This window comes from Actinia tenebrosa, unplaced genomic scaffold (genome assembly GCF_029948245.1).
Source record: "Actinia tenebrosa isolate PJP-AT-01 unplaced genomic scaffold, QUT_ActTen_1.0 PGA_scaffold0__85_contigs__length_37466705, whole genome shotgun sequence".
Classification (NCBI taxonomy): domain Eukaryota; kingdom Metazoa; phylum Cnidaria; class Anthozoa; order Actiniaria; family Actiniidae; genus Actinia; species Actinia tenebrosa.
The window spans coordinates 20235691-20259478 of NW_028292569.1; the positions used below are offsets into that span (position 1 = coordinate 20235691).

The 23788-nt window shown below is 35.3% G+C and overlaps 5 protein-coding genes and 1 long non-coding RNA gene across 12 annotated transcripts in view; 3 read left to right on the plus strand and 3 right to left on the minus strand.

Annotated features, from left to right (window-relative positions):
- LOC148913684 (uncharacterized) overlaps positions 1 to 23788 on the minus strand; it is a 169897-nt gene that overhangs the window by 71567 nt on the left and 74542 nt on the right. The gene's annotated exons all lie outside the window — the stretch shown is intronic.
- On the minus strand, positions 52 to 21999 carry LOC148913692 (uncharacterized). Of its 5 annotated transcripts, none has more exons than XM_089035115.1 (8): positions 10624 to 10758; positions 9174 to 9232; positions 8491 to 8564; positions 8055 to 8102; positions 7345 to 7386; positions 1666 to 1692; positions 1374 to 1457; positions 52 to 834 (listed from the first exon to the last, which is right to left on the minus strand). In XM_089035115.1, exons 2-8 carry the CDS (start codon positions 9211 to 9213, stop codon positions 586 to 588), a joined length of 564 nt encoding a protein of 187 aa, XP_088891241.1. In that variant the 5' UTR covers positions 9214 to 9232; positions 10624 to 10758; the 3' UTR covers positions 52 to 585. The 5 variants fall into 5 exon arrangements, with proteins under 5 accessions (XP_088891241.1, XP_088891247.1, XP_088891265.1 ...); XM_089035121.1 differs by lacking the exon at positions 10624 to 10758 and adding an exon at positions 9704 to 10272; XM_089035139.1 differs by lacking the exons at positions 8491 to 8564; positions 9174 to 9232; positions 10624 to 10758 and adding exons at positions 21146 to 21235; positions 21692 to 21999.
- Positions 2489 to 4428, plus strand: LOC116301070 (uncharacterized). Its single transcript, XM_031710069.2, is given in 2 exon segments — positions 2489 to 4001; positions 4003 to 4428. Coding segments are annotated over 2 exon segments (1542 nt in total). The 5' UTR covers positions 2489 to 2606; the 3' UTR covers positions 4150 to 4428.
- LOC148913693 (uncharacterized) lies at positions 4439 to 6543 on the minus strand. The gene is made up of 2 exons (XM_089035076.1): positions 6326 to 6543; positions 4439 to 6210 (listed from the first exon to the last, which is right to left on the minus strand). Exons 1-2 carry the CDS (start codon positions 6541 to 6543, stop codon positions 4542 to 4544), a joined length of 1887 nt encoding a protein of 628 aa, XP_088891202.1. The 3' UTR covers positions 4439 to 4541.
- LOC148913694 (uncharacterized) lies at positions 12395 to 14113 on the plus strand. The gene is made up of 2 exons (XR_016119062.1): positions 12395 to 12667; positions 13754 to 14113. It is a non-coding gene; the product is annotated as an uncharacterized LOC148913694 (long non-coding RNA).
- LOC148913695 (uncharacterized) overlaps positions 15150 to 23788 on the plus strand; it is a 40204-nt gene continuing 31565 nt past the window's right edge. The window contains exon 1 of one of the 2 annotated variants that reach the window (XM_089035144.1): positions 15150 to 15433. In XM_089035144.1, the coding sequence (XP_088891270.1) occupies positions 15208 to 15433 (226 nt within the window). In that variant the 5' untranslated portion in view covers positions 15150 to 15207. The remainder of the gene's footprint in view (positions 15434 to 23788) is intronic. The other variant, XM_089035149.1, reaches the window with a different exon arrangement.

Genomic DNA, 23788 nt, shown 5'->3' on the forward strand with positions numbered 1-23788 from the left:
AACAGAACAGTAGAAGATAATATAGGTAAGTTGTAGTGCTTGGGAACGAGGTTGCTAGTAAAAAAATGTACTTTATTGCAATTAAATTAACATTTATTAATGCATACAAGAATATATTGCTAAATACATTGACTGCATACACATATATAAATACAATATTGTTGTCCAGAGATAAAAAACATTTTAACATGAGAAATTTGAAAAAGTATCTTAAATAATTTTATGATGTTTCCATTCGACAGTATTATTATTGGTGATGTTCAAAATGGTCTAGATCATAGCTGTACAAGTGACATGTACATATAGCTGATGTTCAAATATCTTTTCCATTAATATTCGCAGAAGACTCAGACCTCAGAAGAAAGCATTTAATTTGTGGATTTTTTCATTTGCGCAGATATGAATTTCATGTGCTATTTATGTCAACCTTTTTTCAGAAAATTGTCATCGCACAACAATCATAAAAAAATATGTTTCAGAGCATTCAATTGACCCAAAAATTGCTGTCATTCTACAATCTACCAAGGGATGCACATGGAAAAACTGGTAAAAAAGCAGCAATAAAATAAAATTGTGAACTCAGACTCAGATATCTGTGATCATGGATTTAAGGTTACTATAAGTAAAACCTTCATCGTCATTTTTTCTTCTTCTTATTTCTTCTTCGTATAAAAACTCCCCAAGAAGTTCACACAAATGGTTCTTCTTGGAGAGTTTTGTGAAGGGGACATTGTTGTTTAAGCAAGCTTGCTTCAAAACCTTCATTTGCACATCTTGCAATTTTGGTATTCCCAAGAAGAACAGAGCAACAATTGTTGCCTCTGATTTGGTAAGCTGAAATAAACAAAAGGAAACAGTAAGTATCTCCAATACATCAGAACAACAATAATATGTTACATGCAATGCATGGGTGCCCATATACAATATTGTTGATAACATTTTTTGTAAGTAATGCGTATGTAGAGATATATATTATATACACATGTCTAATCGTTGTTACCCTTGGGCTTCACCAGAAAGCTAGAAGATCAAATCAAATGTTGTTGAAGTAATAAAAAAATTTTAAATAAATAAATCCACTTTATTTACATCTCAATGTATTTAGCTCTTGAAGAGCTAATTTGGAGAGACAAATTAGAAACCGTAATATAAACATAATATTGTTAAAAATCCCAACTGGCTAGGAGACAAATCAGTTGGCTCACTATTTAAAAAGCATGGCAGAGAAATTGTATTTTGTCCAAACAGGGACCCAATTAACAAATACAATGTCATCTAGTGGCCAGAGTGGGAATCGAACCTTGGACCACAGGGCTGTGAAACCAATGCTCTGACCACTCAACTATATGCTGACTAAATAAATATTATCTTACCAGGCCAATTTTCCACATTTCCAACTTGTTTTCCTTTATCCTTTGCTCTCTTCTTTCGAAGTAGTCACTTTGCCCATCATGTTGCTGTAATAAAAATGAAAATATCCAACATTCACAACATAATTGAAAATCGTTGATGTAAAAAAAAAAAAAAAAAAAAAAAAAAATTAAATTAAAAGAATATTGCAACTGATTAATTAACATTTTATACAAAATTAATCATTGTTTATCGCCTTATATAAAGATTCACAGATTAAAATATTGCAATTTCTTTGTAATTTGAATTTGATACCTCATTATTCTCTACTTGACATGTTTCCTACAAGAAATAAAATGGTCTGTTCATAATCATATTCATATATAGTAAAAAGCAATCTTGAAGCTATAAGGACAGACGTGTGCATCCAATCATATGGCCACCTTTTTATTTTTTCAAATAATATAATTTATGATTTTCAATATAGTAGCATAGTAATGAATACTCAAATAATAATAATGACGATGATGATAATAACAATGGGTCTTTACTCAATCAATAAACAAAATATTGAAGGTTACAACAATAGTAAGAAAATCATATAAAAAATCTATAAAATCTATGAAGATCTAAAAACCTATAGTAATAATTACAGCAAATATATACGATAAAAGTTAAGTTAACAAAAAACTAAAATAGGTACTAAATCTAAGACTGCATGTACTGCTAAATTATATTTAAAAAGTAGTCTATTTACGAAACTATTTTGAATTTAAATCTTTTGGTATTTACTAAGGGCATTTGAGATGTTTTTGTTCAAAGCCTGCTTGATGTTTTTTTTAAGAGAAAACAGTGGATGGTGCCTAATTACATTACTACAATATGTAAATCTAGTTATAGAGCCTTCGAATTCTATGATAGCTTTTCTAAGAGTTCTAAATAATAATATTTAAGATTGCATTTTATCTGAATTTTTGAGGAAAAATTTAGTGCTTGTATTAATTTTGTAAAAAAACTCTGTAGAGGTGGCTAAAGTTGGACACCCATAGCAGTAATACAACAAAGAAAGTTGTTAAATTTTATAAAAGATATGTTGTTATCATTAATATTATTATTATTATTATTCTCCTTTTCCATATCGAGCAGGGTACTGGGCTCGAGTTCGGACCGCAAAGCATGCATGGATTGTTTGGAAGGACAGAAATTTTAGTAATGGCGTCCATCGCGACTGAAAATTGCATGTGATTGTGTGGATTATGCCGCATAAATCCAACTGTTGTGTTCCTGGATGCCTAAACAGCTTCAGAAATGCTCCAGAATTATATTATTACAGGATTCTGAAGGATGAAGAGCAAAGAAAAGTTTACGAGCGTATTTTGAGAAACGAAACACTAAAGATCGAATCTCAAGCTACTAGGGTTTGCTCTGCACATTTCGAAGGAGGGGAAAAGTTGAGTCGCAATCATTTCCCAACCATCTTTCCGTGGACGAAACAAACACATAAAAGAAGAGAGATATCCCGACATCCTGTTGTAGACAAATCACAGAAAAAGAAAAAACAACGAGTTGAGTCAGAGACAAACGAACAAACCATCGAAAACCCAGATTTTCATCATGGCGTCGAAGTAAACGACCAAGATCTTCAACAAGCAACTGAAACTTTGCTTTCTGGTCAAGACATTGATAGACTACTTGAAATTGAAAAGCAATATCTAGCTATCAAGGAAGAAAACGAAAAACTAAGGTCGGAAAACAAAGACATTGATAGACTACTTGAGATAGAAAAACAATTTTCAGCTGTAAAGGAAGAAAACAAAGATTTAAAGAAACAACTTGCTGAACTAAAGCTGGAATTGCAAAGCAACAGCATATTTGAGATAAACAAATACAAGGACAGCGACGAGGACATAACATTCTATACTGGTTTTCCAGATTATGATGCTATGATTTTAGTCTATAACCTTATTGAACACTCTGCAAAAAATCTTAGTTATGAACATGAAAAGGTTTACGTTGACACAAGCAACACTAAACAGCTAGGAAGACCTCGTTCTCTCAATACCTTTCAGGAGTTTACCCTGGTTTTGATGCGTTTAAGACTTGGGTTGTTTGAGAAGGACCTTGCTCATCGATTTGGCATATCTTTGGCAACAGTTTGCAGAATCCTTAGAACTTGGCTGCGATTTCTGAGATGTGAATTTGAGCCACTGATTAATATCCCACCACCTGAGGTTACAAAACATTACATGCCTGAAGTGTTCCAAATCTTCTACCCAAACCTCACAACCATAGTTGATTGCACTGAAGTTGAAATGGAGAAGCCATCAGCATTAGATAATCAATCAATGTGTTTTTCTCACTACAAGTCAAGAAACACCATGAAATCACTAATAGGTATTAGTCCCAGTGGTGTAATCAATTTTGTCAGCGAATTCTTCCCTGGGAGTGCCTCCGATAAAGAAATTGTGGTACAGAGCAACTTTTTAGCTAAGTTAAAGCCAGGAGATCAAGTCTTGGCTGACAAGGGCTTTGACTGTAAGGAAGAACTGCTCTCAGTAGGTGCAGAAATTATCCTCCCTCATTTCAAGCTTAAGAACATGAAACAGTTTTCGAAAGAACAGACAGACCACAACAAAAAAGTGGCTAGTTTAAAGGATCCATGTAGAAAGAACAATGGAAAGGATAAAAAACTGGCATATTTTTGACCGTAGAATTCCAGTTGTTTCTGCACAGCTTGCATCTGATATGTTGATTATAGTATGTGCATTGAGTAATTTTCATCCTCCTTTGATTAACTAAATCTTTAGAGTGATAGTTTTTGTAATGTACAAAACAAAACAGGTTACTACTAAATAACTAGCAAAATAAACTTGATTCATTGATTGAAATATATAAGAAGTAAAATAGATATTCAATTATTATCTTTGAATAGAGTGAAGTTACAAAACCCATGAAATGCATATTAGGCTTAAAGCCACTTATTCCATTGTTTGCTTTTGTGTCTATTTCAGATTTTGTTTCATGAATTTTGTGTCTCCACTCTAAATGTATGGATTGTATAATGACAACTATAAACAATAAAACGATATGTATTGTTAATGAATTGTTATTGTTATTAAAATAAATATCATAGTTATTAATAACTTGTTTGGTTTTTATAGTTTATGTGACTTCACTTGGACAATAAACATTTATAACGATCTTAAATCTAATTTAGGTAGTCCATGTTTAATTCTGGGATATGCAATTTCAGGTGCAACCCACCTCTGAAAAAATGAAAGAAGTTTAGGAAAAGTTGCATTCCAAAACTCATCAGAGTAAAACACTCTTTGACAAAAAAGAGAATCATCACATCTTGAACCACTAACTACAAAATCAGTCCATTTTCTTTGAGTAACATGCATTTGTTGTTGTACTTGGTAAAAGTACTGATGGCTGGTATTCAGTTCAATGTCATTGTTCTTTCTCAAACAGATTTTTTTTCTGAGTATTGCATCATTTAAACTTTCGTCTTCATTCATTTGGACATATTTTATTTCCACAAGTCCTTTTGCATCCTCGAATGACGGGTCATCAACTAGAGCATCTGGAGATGCACCAAGAATTCCATGGTCTTTGCTGACAAAGAAACCACACTGAGTGACTTTCAGATCATTGTGTCCCTTTTCATGCATCAATGACATGTACTTTTCTAAGATAGTACTTTCTTGCTGAAGTCCTTCTTTCATACTTTGGGATTGATAAGAAACATTATAGTGCAAGATCTCTTGGACAGCTTTAGTTGGTGATGTTGACGCCTTCATGGCAGCAACTCTTTTACACTTTGATGCAGTAATTCTGACTCTTCTTTGACAATACCATGTATTGTTGTTTGACTGGCCCCTTGTCATTTTTTCAATATTGTTTATTTCTGACTCAGACAAATCCAGTTTCCTTTGAACCTGTTGACATCTTTCCTTGATAGTGGATGCAGAGACTGGGTGTTCCTTTATCGGTGATAGCAAATCATGATTTTGTTCCTCTGTAGACTCTGTAGTGCTTGATTGCTTGACAGGAACCTCTTGAGGAAGAATATGCAACCATCCTACTGTCTTCTTTGACTTTTCTTGGTATTCTTTAATAAGATGAAACATATTTTTCACCTTGTCCTCAGGCCATGTTCTCTGACTTAGAGCCCGTACATCATGTCTTGGAGTTGTAAAGGACATTCTCTTTTTCTTTGGCTTTGAATAGTCATGTTTTGCAAATTCAATATTTCCAATAGGCACAACAGTACCTTTTCGCTTACGTGGAATGTTCCATTTACATGGCTTTGATGTGCAGGACAAATCTGATGAATCTGGCTCAGCTTTTGCTCTCTCTTTACAGTATTCATCTAGAGCAAACATGGTAGCTGTGACATGATTACATCGGCCATCAACCCCTGCTGGACAGCCACATTGGGCTCTTAAGATATTTCCAAATGAGGTTATGACAATATAACATGTGTATACTTGTTTCTTTTTCATAGATGGCAGTACTTGGCTTTTAATGTAATGTTTTCCCTTTTCAGCTAAGTGACTAACGAAAAGAACATGGCCAGATTTATAGAAGTTATAGCCTTTGACCAATGGTTTGGCCGTGGATAGCTGCTTCTTGACCTCGACATAGTCAATCATATATCTCCATATTGTGCCAAAAGTTATCTTTGGCATTCCAGTCAAGTCACAGCTAAAACCTTCCTTCGGGAATGTCGGAGAAAGTTCTGGTTCTGCGTTGTCAAGAACGCCAAGTTGAGCTTTTTTCTTTAAAACGTTGATGCCTCCATCAGGATCGCGTAGATATTTGGTTGCCAATCCACTCTTTACATAATCGTGCACTCTAAAATAACAATAATGATTTAACATGATTTTTTAACATGAAAGCAAGAATTAACGGATTAAAAAAAAATTATAGAAAAGAGGGCAAAACATAAACAATCACAACATCGTCTTACCTACTAATCAAAGCAGCTTTATTTCCAGAGGTTTTTGCTCCCCTACACAAAAGCCATCTTCGTAGTTGAACTACGGTACATTGCTCTATCGAATCACGTGAAATTTTAGCGCCGGGAATATCTTCTTCAGTCAAAATAACCTTTTCTTTTGACATGCAATTTTCAGTCGCGATGGACGCCATTACTAAAATTTCTGTCCTTCCAAACAATCCATGCATGCTTTGCGGTCCGAACTCGAGCCCAGTACCCTGCTCGATATGGAAAAGGCGAATTATAAAATAATAATTATTAATTATATTATCAATAATAATACTAATAAGTATAGGTAATAGGATTACATACATGCTGTCCTGTTTGAAAATAATTGGATGAAAAAAATTTAGAGGACTGACAAGATTGGAAGAGGCCGATAGGCCGAGTCCAATATTTGGCAGTTCAAGGATTTTTTTAATTCAATTATTTCCAAATTGGACAGACATGTAATACTATTGCAGATTAATTATATCATCGTTTTTTAACGCTAAAAAGGTCTTCAAAAAGAAGATCCCAATTTAACAACTTCCACCATTTGGAAAAAAAATCGAAAAAAAGTAAACAAAGGCCGGCCAGTCGTAAGCAGATGTCGCGTTGATTGGCTCAAAGTCAATTTCTATTGTTTCCCCTGAGATTTGATTGGCAGATACAAAAAAATGCGAATGGAAGCCATCCAGATTAATCTTTAATTTGGACAGGAAAGAAATTTGAAAATTGAAAATAATACAATAGTTGCTATGGGATTATAAAGTGATGATACAATTATAATAATAATAAAAATAAAAATAATTATTTTTATTTTTATACTTATTATTATGAATATTATAATAATATTTAAAAACATATTATTAAAATAACGATAATAATAATAATGATAATAATAAATTATGTAGGTTAACACAAAACAAAGGCAGGGGGCTGTGCATATGTTGGTTGATTACATAGGGAAGACAATATTTTCAAGGATACTGAACCAATAAACTTACGTTAAGATTTCTTTTCTTCAGGGTATCCTGAGCTGACACCATCTTTAAAGACAAAATGTAATGTTTATAGTTGAATATTATGATTACAAAATCCTAGATCTAGTACTACTGATATCCTCATCTTAACTGCCCCTTACTTTAGAATTACTTAAGATGTAATTAATGAAAAATAGATCAGACTAATTTTTGCCATAATCTTAGCCTTTAAATTACATCTAAGTATAATTGGTAAATCTTCACCTGATTTTTTCACTAGAGTTTATCATTATTCGTATTTTTTTGCTATATGTAATTTAATTTTTCGTTAGGGTGCATTTAATTTGGAGCCAATCTCTGTTGTGCTTACCCCTTCCAATATAGCTTTGGAAATTAGATAATTGTCATGGATAAAGTTATGTAAATAAACAAATAAATATTAATTTGTTTATTGATATCATTTATGAAAATGCTCGATAACAAGGGCTTGTAATACACGTATGTAATGTGGCTTTGAATAAATAAATTGAAAAGAAATTTTCTTTATATAGACAATGGAAAAATATACCTAATAGTCACTGAATGTTTAAGGTTATAATGTACATTCACAGGCTGTTTTGCAATAATTGTACATAATTCAAAAATCAACAGACGGGTCATTTTTTAGAAAACATATATTGATCTATATATCATTTTAAAAGGTTATATCTATGACAGACTACAATGTTGCACACCTTGGTTTTTCCACTAGACGTACCCCTAGTTTTGCTGTGGTAATTGTTCTATAAAAAAAAAGAAAGATAAGCAGATTGCATGTACATGTTGTATTAAGTCTGCACTCGTCCAGATGCACAGATGGCTTAAAAATGTGGTGCGAAAAAAGACAATTTGATTTGAGTATATGACTTTTTATCGTTTTTCTTTAATGCGCAGAAAAGTTAAATAAAGCAATTATTTTATATAAAAATAAAATCAAAAAAATTATTAGTTACTTTTTTCTGTGCAGCATGGCAACTGAAAGGAAGCTCATTGTTTGAAATAACCATGATTGTCATATTATAATGTGTACATCTGTACTCTGACAACATAAAACTCTGGACCAATCAAAGTATACATAGTAATGATACCCCAACCACTCTAAAGTATTTAATATACAAAACATTTTCTTACTTTGCCTTTGTAAGCACTTGGCTTTCTGGCATGGGATAAATTGTTCCCAATGAAAGCTTTTGCCCGCTTTCTGTCTAAGGTGACAGGGTATCGTATCAGGGTTTAGGTGCACTTTAAACATTGATGATAAGTTATGAAAAGAACAAGAGTATTTGTTGTTGTTTTTATGATTTTGAAGTTTTAAGACCTCTAAACAAAGTTTTGTAATATATGCACTTCGCTTTTCGACTTCCATTCCCTGATTCATCTCAGTTCTTCTTGCAAAGAATTGGCAACAATCTCTTTCATAGTAAGCTATTTAATAATTCTAAGGGTATATATAGTGACATGGAATTCCAATGGGAACAGGGGGGATAAACAAATAAGGAGTTCCTTGGCCAGGGGCCTTTAGCCGTTTTGGAATTTCAAAGGCTAGGGGGTAAGAAAATCGGTGTCGCCCATGGTATAGGTATGGATATTTTCTGGAACTACCCAATGAGCAAATTTTCAGTAAAATCTGATACGTTTTGTGACAAACAGAAATACATGTGCTTCAGGAAATATGGGACTAAGCCAGACCTTAGCCCACTTAAGCTCTCAAAAATGTCTATTCATTTTTTGAAGCTAGGTGAACAAGTAAATTTTCTTTGGCAGCAGCCTTAAAAAAATGTGAAATCCCTTAAATGAAAAAAGTTCCTACTTACCACTACTGTTTGTAGTTTCATTAATTTGTTGTCCTGCCATGTTATCCTGCTCTCAGCCTCTAGATATGGAGAAAAAGTTATAATTGTAAACTTACTTCATTTCTAGTTGCCTATTGCTGTGGTTTTCATATCTATGCAGACAGCGAATTTTAAACATCGATGTGCAAAGAAGTGTTTTCAGCTATTATTTCAAAAACCCCATTCACAAATATTTGAATGACCAATTCCTAGCCAATGCTAAGATTTAAAGATTATGACCTTCATTTTAGTAGTTTCAAAACAAACTCAAATTTCAATTTCAAATAATAAATGAAATCTTCCAGCCATGATACAAACACATGAAGGAATGCTGAACTGCCCTTCCATGGTAATAGGTTAATAAATTTATACAAGGCAAAAGTGGTATAAGCATGTTGGTAAGCTCATACTTAAGCTGTGCCTTGATTTATTCTCATTCCACATATAGCTGCTAGTGAGATCAAATATGCAGGAAGTAGGGGTGTTATAGCAGCCAGTATTTAATTCCTTGCCTTTCACCAACGCAACCTGAGTTTGAGCCTTGCCTTTCACCAACGCAACCTGAGTTTGAGCCTTGCCTTGCTTGGTTTTGTAGAGAGCAAAGATATTTGTAAGAACTCTCCTGTGCTTTGAGGGCTTATCTCTGGGTCCTCCAGTTTTTGTCCCTCCATAAAAATCAACTTCTAAACTCCAATTCGTGCTTTACCTGTGTTACCCTCCTAACCAGAAAGGTTTGGTTTTACACAGGTAATTCATTTGCATGTGATTCTGGCTCATGGGCTCAGTGTTATACCAGGACTTCATCCATAAATTCCCTCCAAAGACAATATATGCCGGAATGATAACGTAAAAATAGTATGAATAGCAGATTTAAGTTTATAATGTCTACATCAGTCATGGGAGTTCTTATCATATAGTATTGACACAAAATTCATAAAATGTTGAATGAAAGCTATCAAACTATTGTATTGGTCCACGTTGAGTACTCAGCACTTCGATTCCAATATGAATTAGACCCACTTTCGATTGTAAATATAAGAACTAGAAAATCGTTTCTGATAAGCTTCAATTGAAAAAAAAATGATGCTGTAGACAAAAGATCGAGATTATAAAGCATACATGTAAACACAATAGCAAGACAATCGCAACCCGGGACGATCCTTCCCCTTGTTTAGGAGGCCTACCATATTAAATATAAAATCTAAATACAATCTGAATTTCAGATAATGCTTCAACTAAGTAAACCACTTGGAGTTTTAGTTGTTTTTTTCCATAATCTAAAGCGAATATATCGAACAGGCAAGCTTAACCTAGCGAGGATTTCACACCTCCATCTTGATCAGAGTGAAAGGCGTAACGAAAAGGAACATTAACTTAGGTTACGCTCAAGATTATGTCTATAATAATCACAGATAAAGACACAATACATTACCTGGTAATTATTCTTGAGAGTGCTTCGAGGTTTACATTATTTTCAAGAGTTGTGACTAGCCGCCTACTTTCTCTGGTAAGTGTAGCGTGGCTAACGTGTCCGTAGTCTTGCCAGCCCGGGTCCCCAGGGGAGATGACGATACAAAGACACGATCACCATGCAATATCATTGGTAGATACTAGAACGCATCTTATTGGCCAATAGATCAGAAGACATCTCTGCCATCGAGGACACGACCACCACCACGGCAGAGGCTATTTCGCGACACTCAAAACGACATCCCGAAAATGACGTCATCTTCGTGTTCCGACGGACTCGTTCCGTCGTACCGACTCGTGACGTGACCATCAACAAACAAGATGGCGTTTCTACCGGTTTTCCTAAATACAGGAATCGCTCATCCATTGTCTTCTAGTAATTTAGATAAATCATATGGTATATCTACGGTATTAGACTGCACTACACTGCACTATACTACACTTGGGATGCAGTCTGATGTAGTCTGATACAGGCTGATACTTGGTAGATCGAACGACTATCCCATCGCCTTCTTATTTTTATACTTTATATTTTACTCCCCACCACACCGCCGCGACGCAAGAACTCATGTTTTGTAACGTTGCCTTCACTCGAAATGTTTTAATTCAATATACATTATACGATGTACTTTATCATTTATTGTACCATTGCTATCTATCTACGATACATTATTATATCCATAATACTCTCATATAAAGTCTCGTACGCTCAACTGTTTCAATCACCCAGTGCATTAATATTTCTTTATTTTATGTTTATATTTGTCTATATCTTTTCTTTTTATCACTTTCCTTATAATCATTTTTCACACACGTTCCCCCACCACCTCCCCCCTTGCTTGAGTCCGAATACCTGTGCAATCAAAGTGTCGTCGGGTTTTTAATACCCGATGAATCTGTTCTTAAATTTATAGCACCAAATAGTAACTTGTTACGATATTGAGCCATAATAAAAAAATTCCGTGAAGTCTGACGCAGTCTGATGTAGTCTGATGCAGTGTAGTGCAGCTCACCCTAGTGCAATCTGATGCAGTCTGATGCAGTCTGATTCCGTCTAGTGCAGTCTAGTTCAGCTTAGTGCAGTATAATACAGTCTAGTGCACCCTTGGGCACCCTAGTGCGGTCTGATGCAGTGTGATGCAGTGTGATGCAGTGTGATGCAGTATGATGAAGTATGATGCAGTCTAGTGTAGTCTTTTGCAGTCTGATGCAGTCTTATGCTGCATGATGCAGTCTAGTGCAGTCTGATGCAGTCTAGTGCACCCTAGTGCAGTCTAGTGCAGGATGATGCAGTGTGATGCAGTCTACTTCACCCTAATTCAGGCTGATGCAGTGTGATGCCGTCTACTTCACCCTAATGCAGGCTGATGCAATATGATGCAGTCTGATGCAGTCCGATGCAGTCTAGTGTACTTTAGTGCATTCTAGTGTATCCTAATGCAGTCTAGTTCAGTCTGGTGCAGTCTGATGCAGTCTGATGCAGCATGATGTAGTCCGATGCAACATGATGTAGTCATATGCAGCATGATGCAGGTTGATGCAGTCTGATGCAGCATGATGTAGTCCGATGCAGTCTAGTGTACCTTAGTGCAGTCTAGTGCAGAGTAGAGTAGTCTAGTGCAGTCTAGTGCAGTCTAGTGTACCTTAGTGCAGTCTAGTGCAGTGTAGTGTAGTGCAGTGTAGTGCAGTCTAGTGTACCTTAGTGCAGTCTAGTGTAGTCTAGTGCAGTCTAGTACACCCTAGTGCAATTTAGTGCAGTCAAGTGTAGTATAGTGCAGTATAGTGCAGTATAGTGCAGTTTAGTGCAGTCAAGTGTAGTATAGTGCAGTGTAGTGCAGTCTAATACCGTAGATATACCATATGATTTATCTAAATTACTAGAAGACAATGGATGAGCGATTCCTGTATTTAGGAGCACGTCGTTTCTACTACTTTTCTCTGTGCTTTTCTTAAAGCTTTTCTCTTCTTACATGAGGACCACCTCCAAGTTCCGTACAAAAATAAAGGTAAGATTTTAGGCAAAGTATTTTAACAGCAATTGTTTGCCAAATCGTAACAATGTTTTATTATTGTGTCATTTTGGTACTCACGAAATAGTTGTTTAAAACTTTGGACGTTACTTCGCGAGTTCCAAAATGACAGCGCATAATTATTGAGTCATTTTGGGACTCACGAAATAGTTGTTTTAAACTTTGGACGTTACTTCGCGAGTTCCAAAATGACAAGCTTTTTTAAGCTCAAATTTTCTCTTAAAATTCACAACTGTATGTCGAAACTATATCCTTTTAGAATTCATTTTTTAAAATCGATTTACATCTATTTTCATAAACATACGACCTCGGTGCTCCTAGTTGCACGCTGAAATTTGTTTTTTTCGCTGCCGTCAATCAAACCTAATCAGTAATGTAGGCGCTTACAGGCTTCTATTCTTGTATGCCCGGAGTGGGAGGGTACTCCCATAAATGGACTATACGGGGATGATGCAATGAAGAGGGTATGGTTTTTCAAGCTTCTTCTTTGATCCAGCCCCGCCCCTCAGAAATTCAACATCCCTATGTGTGTGTGTGAGGAGAGGGGCATGGATAGTTTCTGGTACTACACAATGTTATTTTGTTAATTGTTCATCATGACTAATATCAAAACTACCTCATAGTCTGAAGTAGGGCAGGGCAGCCAAACCTTTTAGTATTTTGAACCAGAAATCTTCGCTTTTTAAATGAAAAATGATCACCATCGTCCTGCAAAAGTGTGGATAGATTTCTTTAGAGAGATAGTTAAGAGAGACATTGACTTGTTTCTAATCATAACTCAAGTACCTGCATCTTTTCAAGATATTGCCTTTTATCAGCCTTGTTTCTGTCAATACCATGATGACAATCATAGACCTTTTATGCCATTTATCACGGATGGTGTGCCATCAAACTCTATTCTGCTAGAAATTGTTGATTTAGCATCTTCAAAGAACAATTTATGTTTTTTCCGAACATCTGTTTTGGTTTTATTTTTATAAAAAAAAGATTTAATAAATATATTTCACATGTAGATAAATGAATAAATCACTCAATTAATTCTATTTTTATTACTTGTTACAGATAAATATTACTATCGACTATGTCTCATTTTCTCATTGGACTCTGAAGATGACTTACACTCAGGTTGTGGAATCGTCAGTCGCCACCTACTATAGTCTTTTTCAAGACTACACTCACCCGGACAATCACATTTCACACCAAATTCAACTTATTTCTTTCATTTTTCTCTTTCTGTTCTTTCACTTTTGGTGTAATGCAAATTCTTTTAGAATTTTTCATTTCATTTTCCAGGTTAAGCAACATGCTATTAACAAATACTACAGAATGTCTCTGTGATCCATGCCATGTGTATATAATGACATAACATCTTATAAAGAAAAAAAGTTAATACATATATACTATAAAAATCATTTTTTACTACAGTAGTCATAGTTGTGACCTTATAAATTAGAATAATTGTTCTTTTTTCCAGGGACTCTGGGAGGAGGAGGGTAGAGGGAAGGAAAAATGATCATGAAGAGAGCTTAGTATTTTTTTATTAAAAATGCCAACATACCTTTTCTTGCAAAATTCTTGCAGTAGAACACACAGAATTTACTTGTTGTAAGCAGTTTCAAATTGTCTAAGCACCTCTAAGGCTTCAAGCTCATTCGAAACATAACCAAAATCAGGGGCGGATCCAGGATTTTTTCAAAGGAGGGGGGGAGGGTTGTAGCATTGATTGAGGTGGTGGAGAGATATAGCAGACCAAAGGGTTAGGGAGACAATTATTTGCTGCAGGTGAGCATGGTTGTTTCAGGTCCCACACATGGCGTATAGAAAAAAAAGCGAGCAAAATGTGTCTAGCACCCCTGTTTTAATAAAACTCGCAATGCTGTTGGTGTTATGAAAAATTATGATAATAATAAAAAATCACGATGGCCCTCATAGGGGGGGTTGCAACTCCCAACCCCCCCCCCCCGCTTAGATTTGTCACTGAAAATTTGTCTCCAGAGATGTGAAGTTATTCAAATGATTCAAAACATAGTCCATCTCCATCAAGATTTTTACCAAATTTCCCGGCAAATTTCTGAAATTCCCGCCAAAAGGACCATCCATCATATTTACTTCCGGTTGTCAATTTCCTTCACGCGAAATAGTGTTCATAAGTTTGTTTACATTACTTCGCGTGAATCAGGCTGACATTGTTTCTTCTTTCAATTAATGGCTATAAAACGATTTTAATAACATAAGGTACGACGTTATTGAGAGATTCTTATTTCTATTTAAAAATTAATCACGATTTACACGTTCAAACACTCAACAAACGGATTCAACACGACTTCAACACGGCATGATTTCCGGTAGCTTCACTATCGAGACAATCATTCCGTCGGGAACACGAAGGTGACGTCATTTTCGGGATGTCGTTTTGAGTCTCGCGAAATAGCCTCTACCAACCAGGCACACGCTACAACTGCCACGAACTTTTTGTCCCAGTCTTAACCGTGTGTAGCCTCAATAAATCATATGATATGATTGGCCCCATGTACAGCGTGACGTCAGAGGTCATGTCTGCCATATTAGGACAAGACTACCACGGTACAGACGACCTACTTTATTTCTGCATAGTCTCCTTTTCTTCACTCGCCCGTAGAGGAGTTAAAAGAAGACTCTGCTCGCAGGTTAAGGCGATGGCGTTGAGACTTCAGTACCTTTCCATCTGCTTGCTTTTAACCTTATTCGAAATCGTTCAACCAGGTAAAGAATGTCTTTAATTTTCAATATTTTTTTTGTCCAAATGATCTGCAAAACGAATAGTTCTAGTTGATTGACTGATACGTTATAAACGATCGAGTGCTAGGAAACTTCAGTTAATCGTGCGTGAAAAATGCGTGTTTTTTCCCAAAAAGCAAATTCAGTCCTCTTTAACTTCTTGTATGAAACCATTTAATCAGTAACTAGACATTATGGCAAGAAAATTGCCCGTAATCGTAAATGCCGTAGTACCTTGGGAAATTTTTTTATACTTAAAGGGACTCTGAGGTGCCAGACAGACCATAGCTTAAAATGTACATCAAACCTTGTTGATTTTGAAAATCGAAATGAAAATTCCATGAAATGCGTTTTTTGGGGTGATATCGTCCGTCAAAGTTGCGAAATGACTTAAGCTGGGCTCCCTGTGGAATATCGCGGATTTGATGGCTTGGGATGAATGTGGTCTGATGACGTCAGATAGTGGAACTTGTTGGATAGCTGGAGTTGAATCATACAAATTTTGCTATTGAAGTATGGCTGTTCCTTATCAATTTGAGTCGGAAATTGCTTGAGGAGAAGATTATAATACACCTGATGAAAGTGTGAGCGAGGAAAGTGAGCTAGAAGAAGTGGCGAAGTGTCTGGCACCTCAGAGTCCCTTTAATCGCTACTTAATCTCTACTTAACTCGTATACTATAATGCTACTTTTTGTAGCTTTAATATGTATTTAATAATGGTATTTGATGTGCACTTAACCTTCGTTTAACCTGTATTTGTTTTGAACTGGTTAACTGCTACTTTAGTGGTATAGGGTGAAACATGGAGTGGACCCATGTTTGAACCATTATATTTCTTATAACTATTGGTCATTATATACATTAGTCTTTTTTTTTTAATCACTTGTAAGGTTTTTATTTTGCTGCCATATGGCCGCGTTCAAATCAATTTATAGATAAGTGAAATTGTCATGGAACGACTTCTAAATCAAGCTTCGAATGAGCGCAAATCAAAGTAACATTTTCAAATGAAAGGCTATGCTATGTTGAGGGGTTTTCTTTTTTGTCTTTTTTTTTCCTATGACATTCAACATTGTAAAGGCCGGTTTAGATGGTATGACTTTCGCCTACAACTACTGTATAGAACACGCTCGTGCCATCCTACAACTCGAGTCGTAGCGTTTAAATCAAGCATACAACACGCCCACGACAGACGCGAGCGTGTTGTATACAATAGTTGCAGGCAAAAATCGTACCGTCTAAACCGGCCTTAACAGAAGAGCGTGGTAAGAATCGAATGTATGCCCAGACTGACTGTTTGCCGGCATTGTATGTATGAGAACCTGTGAAAATCCTGTGAAAATCCTGTGAAAATCCTGTGAAATTACAGGTAACATCAAAATGACCTGTGAAAAAACCTGTGAATTTTACACGGCCGATTTCATGTCGATTCTTGGAAAAATCTTAATTTTTGAAACCTGTGAAAAACCTGTGAACATTTTAAACCTGTGTGGGAAAAACCTGTGAATTTTATTTTCTGTGGAGAAACCTGTGAAAAACCTGTGAATTTGGGCATGATAAAAACTCATTGAAACAGAAACCTGTGAAAAACCTGTGAACATTTTAAACCTGTGTGGGAAAAACCTGTGAATTTTATTTTCTGTGGAGAAGCCTGTGAAAAACCTGTGAATTTCAGCATGATAAAAACTTGTTGAAACAGAAACCTGTGAAAAACCTTTGAATTTGGGCATGATAAAAACTCGTTGAAACAGAAACCTGTGAAAAACCTGTGAATTTGGGCATGATAAAAACTCGTTGAAACATAAACCTGTGAAAAAACTGTGAATTGGGGCATGATAAAAACTCATTGAAACAGAAACCTGTGAAAAACCTGTGAATTTGGGCATGATAAAAACTCATTGAAACAGAAACCTGTGAAAAACCTGTGAATTTGGGCATGATAAAAACTCGTTGAAACAGAAACCTGTGAAAAACCTGTGAATTTGGGCATGATAAAAACTCGTTGAAACAGAAACCTGTGAAAAACCTGTGAATTTGGGCATGATAAAAACTCGTTGAAACGGAAACCTGTGAAAAACCTGTGAATTTCAGCAAGATAAAAACTCGTTGAAACAGATATACCTGTGAAAAACCTGTGAATTTTGGATGATAAAAACTCGTTGAAACAGAAACCTGTGAAAAATCTGTGAAAACAGCTGAAATGCCTTTATATAATTCTAATTTTCCTCAACATATTTTGAAGGCATATGATCATACTTATGACACTAATGAACAGCTACAGTAAATTTAACTTGACATTATAAAAGTTACTTTATAAAAAATCCTAAAAAGATCTCACATAGGATGCACGATCCTGCTTACAATCCTACTTAAGGATAACAGTAGCATTTTCCACAGAGTGGCTCTTCATCCACTGAATTCCAATTGGAATTTAAAAGTTGATTTTTGGAATGGAAATTTTGGCTGATGCTACTAAAAGAGGATAAAGACTTTGTTGTCTCTATCCAGTGTTAATATTTCATGATGGACTGAATTGAACATCAAATGGAATATATAATTCAAATACAATTTTGACTTTTTAAGACTTACAGGTGTAATAACACTCTGCAGATATGGGGTGGGTTGCTTCAATTCCAACGATACCGCTTATATATCCCAATAATTTCCGGGTTTGCAATTCATCACAACTACGAGTAAAACATTTATTAGCAATAATGATAATACATTTTTATAAAATTGAATAAATTAACCGAAGAATGCATGGCATTTATCAGATGGTGCTGTCTGCCAGAAACTTATTATCCTGTTCCTGAAATCCTCCAAGTGAAATCTAATGCTCAAACATTTTGTATTTGTTTTATTATTATTTTTAATCATAATGTGCTTAGCAGATGTCTTTCTGCTTCAGTGTCGAAAAAAAACTTTTGAAAGAAAAACTTTTAAAACTTTTACTAGTGAGTTTCATTCGGATAAAGCGTTGATAATTTTTTGAATTTTAGAAAATGGACATAACACATTGAAAGCTTAACTATAAAATCAAATTAATACCTTATTTTGGCTGACTTTTTGATGTTTCCCCTTCTTTTGCAAGAAAAAACAACCACAACCCTCAGCACCATTTTAATTATGCTGACTCGCTTTATTAGTCAGCGGACTTTTTCTTGGTCGCATGACGAAAACACGATCATTCTTTGGCTGTTGGCATAAGAAAGCAAAAAGGCGGGAAATCAAAAGTTTTTTCGCTCATTTTTGCAAAGAAACCTTCCTTGGTTGATTTGTGATGAAGAAAAAACTATTTGTTAGAATATAAAATAGCCTTCAAAGCTTTTAAAACAAAAGATCTTAATTTTTTGAGATGAAAGCAAATATGTTTACTCATAATAATGCATCTGCTGAAGTAAAAACGAAGACATCAAATGAAAAAAAAATGAAGGTTCAAGTTGTATTCAAGCAAGCAGTATTATTCAGTGGAGGTAGGTTTTTTAAATTTAAAAGCTATTTAAATATTGAGTTCTATAGATATATGCTGTTATGTTTTGGCAAGTTGTAAAAAATGCAGCATTTGAATCTGAACTATAGCATTTTTCTCTTTTTACAGCCTCAAAAAGCTGATGAAATCACCACAGGACTTGAAAACTACAGACTGTGCTTCCCCTTTTTGCTGGTTAGCTCTGGTTTAGCTTATAAAAGAGCTGGATCTTAGATAGTGATGACTACTTATGAGCTCTGGTCTATATGGCTCTTGCCAACTGGTCAGTAAAATTAATTCTTAAGCGAAAAAAGGGGATAAGCCTATCTAGTTATAGGTAAATAACCAATTCTAGAATGCGTGTATTGTTTTCAGGATAGTTATTGAAGGATTTCAAAAGAAATTTATAAAAAGAATGACAATAAAAAATGTTGAAAAGTTTAACTTTTATTAGATCATGGTCAATGTCAGACTTGAGATCATAGCTCAGTATTAAAATTGCAAAATCCCAGTAGTGACCTCTTTGTAGCTTATGGACTCAAATTTTGCTATCTTATAACACTTAATACATAACTGATGCATAACTGACAAAGATGGAAAAACAGAAAGGCTTTTTTTGTAAATTGACAATCAAAATTTAGTATTACTACATGTAGGTGCCATTTATACATATTTCGCAGTGATTTGCTGCTTCTGTTAATGAGCTCTTGAATTAATGGTTTTGAAGTAGGATTTTACAGGTTTTCTCAAAACTTCCAATGTAAGCTTTTCACAGGTTTTTCACAGATTTTGAGTGTCCATATTTACAGTATAATAGGTTTTTTTCCTTATTAAAAAAACCTGTGAATATAATTTTCACAGGGTATTTTTGTACAGGTTTTCTGTCTAGAAATGTTTTGCAAAAAACCTGCAAAAATTATATTCACAGGTTTTTCACAGCATTTTGAACCTGTGAAAGTGTCCCTTTGCACAGGTTTTTGACCAATTCAAACCTGTGGAAAAAAACCTGTGAAAAACTTGTGAAAAACCTGTGAATTCTTTTCACGGGTTTTTCACAGGTTTCGAAACCTGTGAAAGTGTACGTTTTCACAGGTTTTTAGGTTGTGAAAACCTGTGAAAAAGTTTCACAGGTTTTTCACAGGTTAAATTTTCACAGGTTTTTCAAAGGTTTTGAAACCTGTGAAAGTGTACGTTTTCACAGGTTTTTAAGGTTAGTGAAAACCTGTGAATTTACAGGTTTTTCACAGGTTAAATTTTCACAGGTTTTTCACAGAATTTTCACAGGTTCTGGAACTTGTGAAAGTGTTCCTTTTCACAGGTTTGGATGTTTGAAAATCCTGTGAAAATTCTGTGAAAAACCTGTGAAATTCCTAAAATTGAGATATATTATTTCACAGATTTTTCACAGGTTTTTCACAGGATTTTCACAGGTTCTCAGCCAGTAGTGGTGGTAGGTTATTAGTTTTGGTAGGCGTTAGGGTTTGGATAATAAGATAACAAGGTGAAGACAAGCGCGATACTGGGAATATTGAAGGGTTGTACAAAGGGACCTCAATGTATAGGCTGTCTTTATACTTTGTATTGCATGCACATGACTAGCATAGTCTTTCATTTGAAAAATGTTACTTTGATTTGCGTTCATTCGAAGCTTGATTTAGAAGTCGTTCCATGACAATTTCGCTTATCTATACTCTGTGTGGTCTCTGTATAGCCATCTAGATAGCATATAGAAGACTTGAAGATCCGAGGTTGCAGTAGTGCTGAGGATTCTGTTGTAAAAGACACATTATTTTATGACCGTGAAGAATGAACGCAAATCCAAGTAACATTTTTCAAATGAAAGGCTATGCTAGTCACGTGCATGCAATACAAAGTATTGTATTGTAAGTGCGTTCCTCAAATCGCATGCAACAAACTGGTCGCAACCAATAGTTATAAGAAATATAATGGTTCAAACATGGGTCCAAAGAATAGTCCAAGAGTCCAGGGTCCAAGAGTCCAGTCCATGTTTTACCCTATGCCTCGTTTAACCTGTATTTGTTTTAATCGCTACTTAATCTCTACTTAACTCGTATAATTTAAGGCATAGGGTAAAACATGGGTCCAAATAATAGTCCAAGGGTCCAGGGTCCAAGAGTCCAGTCCATGTTTTACCCTATGCCGAACATCTTTGAGGATAACAACACTTTTTATTCATAATTAACTTTTAAGTTCAACACTTAACCTACCCTTAGCATTTTCTGATTCTCTTTGTATTCTTGTTGCCTTGTTCTCTCTTTCTTATTTTCTTTGCTGTTTCATATGTAGATGGGATGGCTCTGTAAAAATATCAATATCATAACAGTAATAAAATAGATTAATTAAAGAAATTAATTATTGGCAGAAATTAGAAATTAACTTCTAGAGTATTCAAGTGTTGGCAGGCAGCTTATATAGCCCTCTTTGTCAAATGCACAACCAATAATTCATCCCGGGTCAATAGCTAGTTTATACTGGATAGAAAACAGTCAAATTAAATTAAATACCTACATTTTCTAGAAGTACTGTTGAAGTACATTTGGTAAATCGTATATTGTAGTTTTTTAAAGACATTTGACCATATTGTTTACGATAAACATTTGCCTGTTGGGCTAGTGTAAACTCATGTAAAACATGGAGGCAAGAATAAACTTCGGCATATTATTAAACTTATCCCTCACATTAAAATTGACTCGGCATTTCGACAACATGTTAATAGGTTTATCGTACTGAATAAGTCAGAAAATACAACTTACCAAACGATCTTTGCGCCTTTATGAGCTTCGACTGTAGATCGATGAACAACAACTTGCAATACGAAGCGAGTATTTGGCTCTTTCGCGGCCTTTACTTATTCCAATACGAGTTTATCTTGGTTAAGGCATCCAACATCTTCCACGCATCATTAACCAACCATAAAAAGCCATTTTAGCACAACAGAAAGGAATAAACCAAGCAAACCTTTGCCGTTTATATTTCTACTTCAACGGTTTAGTAAAAATGACCGCCAACCTTTCAAATCTTGTCACGTGTTGAAATACAGAGTTTTCATTGGTCGTAACACAGGTAGCCCAAGCTTGGTTTCTGTGGTGTCCTGTTATAAGGAAATGTATGGAGATTCATCAAAAATTTCAATAATAAAATCATTGAAACGTGAAATAAAGCCTCGAAATTTTACCCGATCATTGAGAAATAGCACTTCTTTCGCTCTGCGTGGTTATTTTTTGAATTTAGCCCGTTTTAAGATTTTTTTCCCAACCAGTAAGAAATAAGAGAAGGTTGGAGTCTCGAGGCCCAAAAGCGAACCATCACGGGTCCTTGAAACCTCGTACGTCTTCGAATTTTCTTTCCAGCGCCAAATTTTAGTCTTGAACCTTCTCTCACATCCCTATAGAACCGAGAAAGTCGCATTAGAGGTTAGTCTTCGCGTCTTTAAGCCATGAAATTTGCCTGTATTCACATACTGCCTCGCTTGTTCTGACCCGTACTTGGAGCTCACTGTACACCAGTTCAACGGATTTCTTTCGGCAATCGACCCGAGGTCACGCCGGAAGTCTATCGTAAATGCGGGTTGGATTTGGATATAGTCTTTCTTCGAAATTATGGTGACTGTGTTTTTTAACGGCCTAAGATACAAAAGTATTTAACTTATAATTTATAACTTTATAATCTTTCTTCGAAATTATGGTGAGTGTATTTTTTAACGGACTAAGATACAAAAGTATTTCTTCCGGCGTGACCTCGGGTCGGTTGCCGAAAGAAATCCGTTGGCTATTTCTCAATGATCGGGTAAATTTTCGAGGCTTTATTTCACGTTTCAATGATTTTATTGAAATTTTTGATGAATCTCAATATATTTCCTTATAACAGGACACCACAGAAACCAAGCTTGGGCTACCTGTGGTCGTAATTGCTTTTCCTCATAGGAAGCCCACACAACCTTTAAATACCGTATTATTAAATCTGAGAGCGAGGTTTCACTGCGATATAATGCATTTTAAAATAATTTTTATATATCTACCGTAGGTACCTATATGTAAATCACTTGATAAAAATAGTATTTTAATTTCTTTATCTGTAAAAACATCCAAACTTTATTTTGAAGAGATAACTAGCTAAAAACTAGTGAAAGCGGCGTCGGTGTCCCTAATGTAGGTTAAAAACGCTGATGAAAACGCAACAAATAGGTGTTATTCAGGGGCGGACCTAGGAAATTTCAAAAGGGGGGGCTGGATAGGATCCGATAATTTCCAAAACAAATCTCCGTCATATGCTAATAAGGAAAGCCAATAAAGTGCATCTTGCAAAATTGATGAAAGACCATCATGCATTAGAAAAATGTATAGCGAAAATGAGGTTGTCGAAAAAATTAATCCAAATTAAAAAAAAAAAAAAAATGAAACAAATTTCCTTCATGCATAAGGCAGTAAATGAATGAATAAAACTGCCAGCGGCCAGCTAAAGGGGGGGAGCAGCAGCAGTAAGGGGGACTCGCGATCGATGTCGTATATTCACGGGTTTTACCCGCGTTATTCCGAACGCGTCCGAGTCGGGTATTACCCGCGCGCTGATTCCCTTACTGCTGCTAGTTGTCGAAACGATGGGTACCGTAAATGGAGGTTAAGATATTTTGTTGGATATACGATGCATGAATGTAAAAAGTTCACCAATGACTTCTGTATAATTTGCCTAAGATCCAAAGTTAACATTCCAAAACCCAAGGGTTTCTGGTGTTGTGGTAAAAAAATGCAAATAGAAGATGACACGTCAGCACAGTGTTACGAGTGTGGTAAAAATATTCGTAATGCCGTACCAAATGCTACCAGAGAGCAATATTACGCTAATGGAGGTCG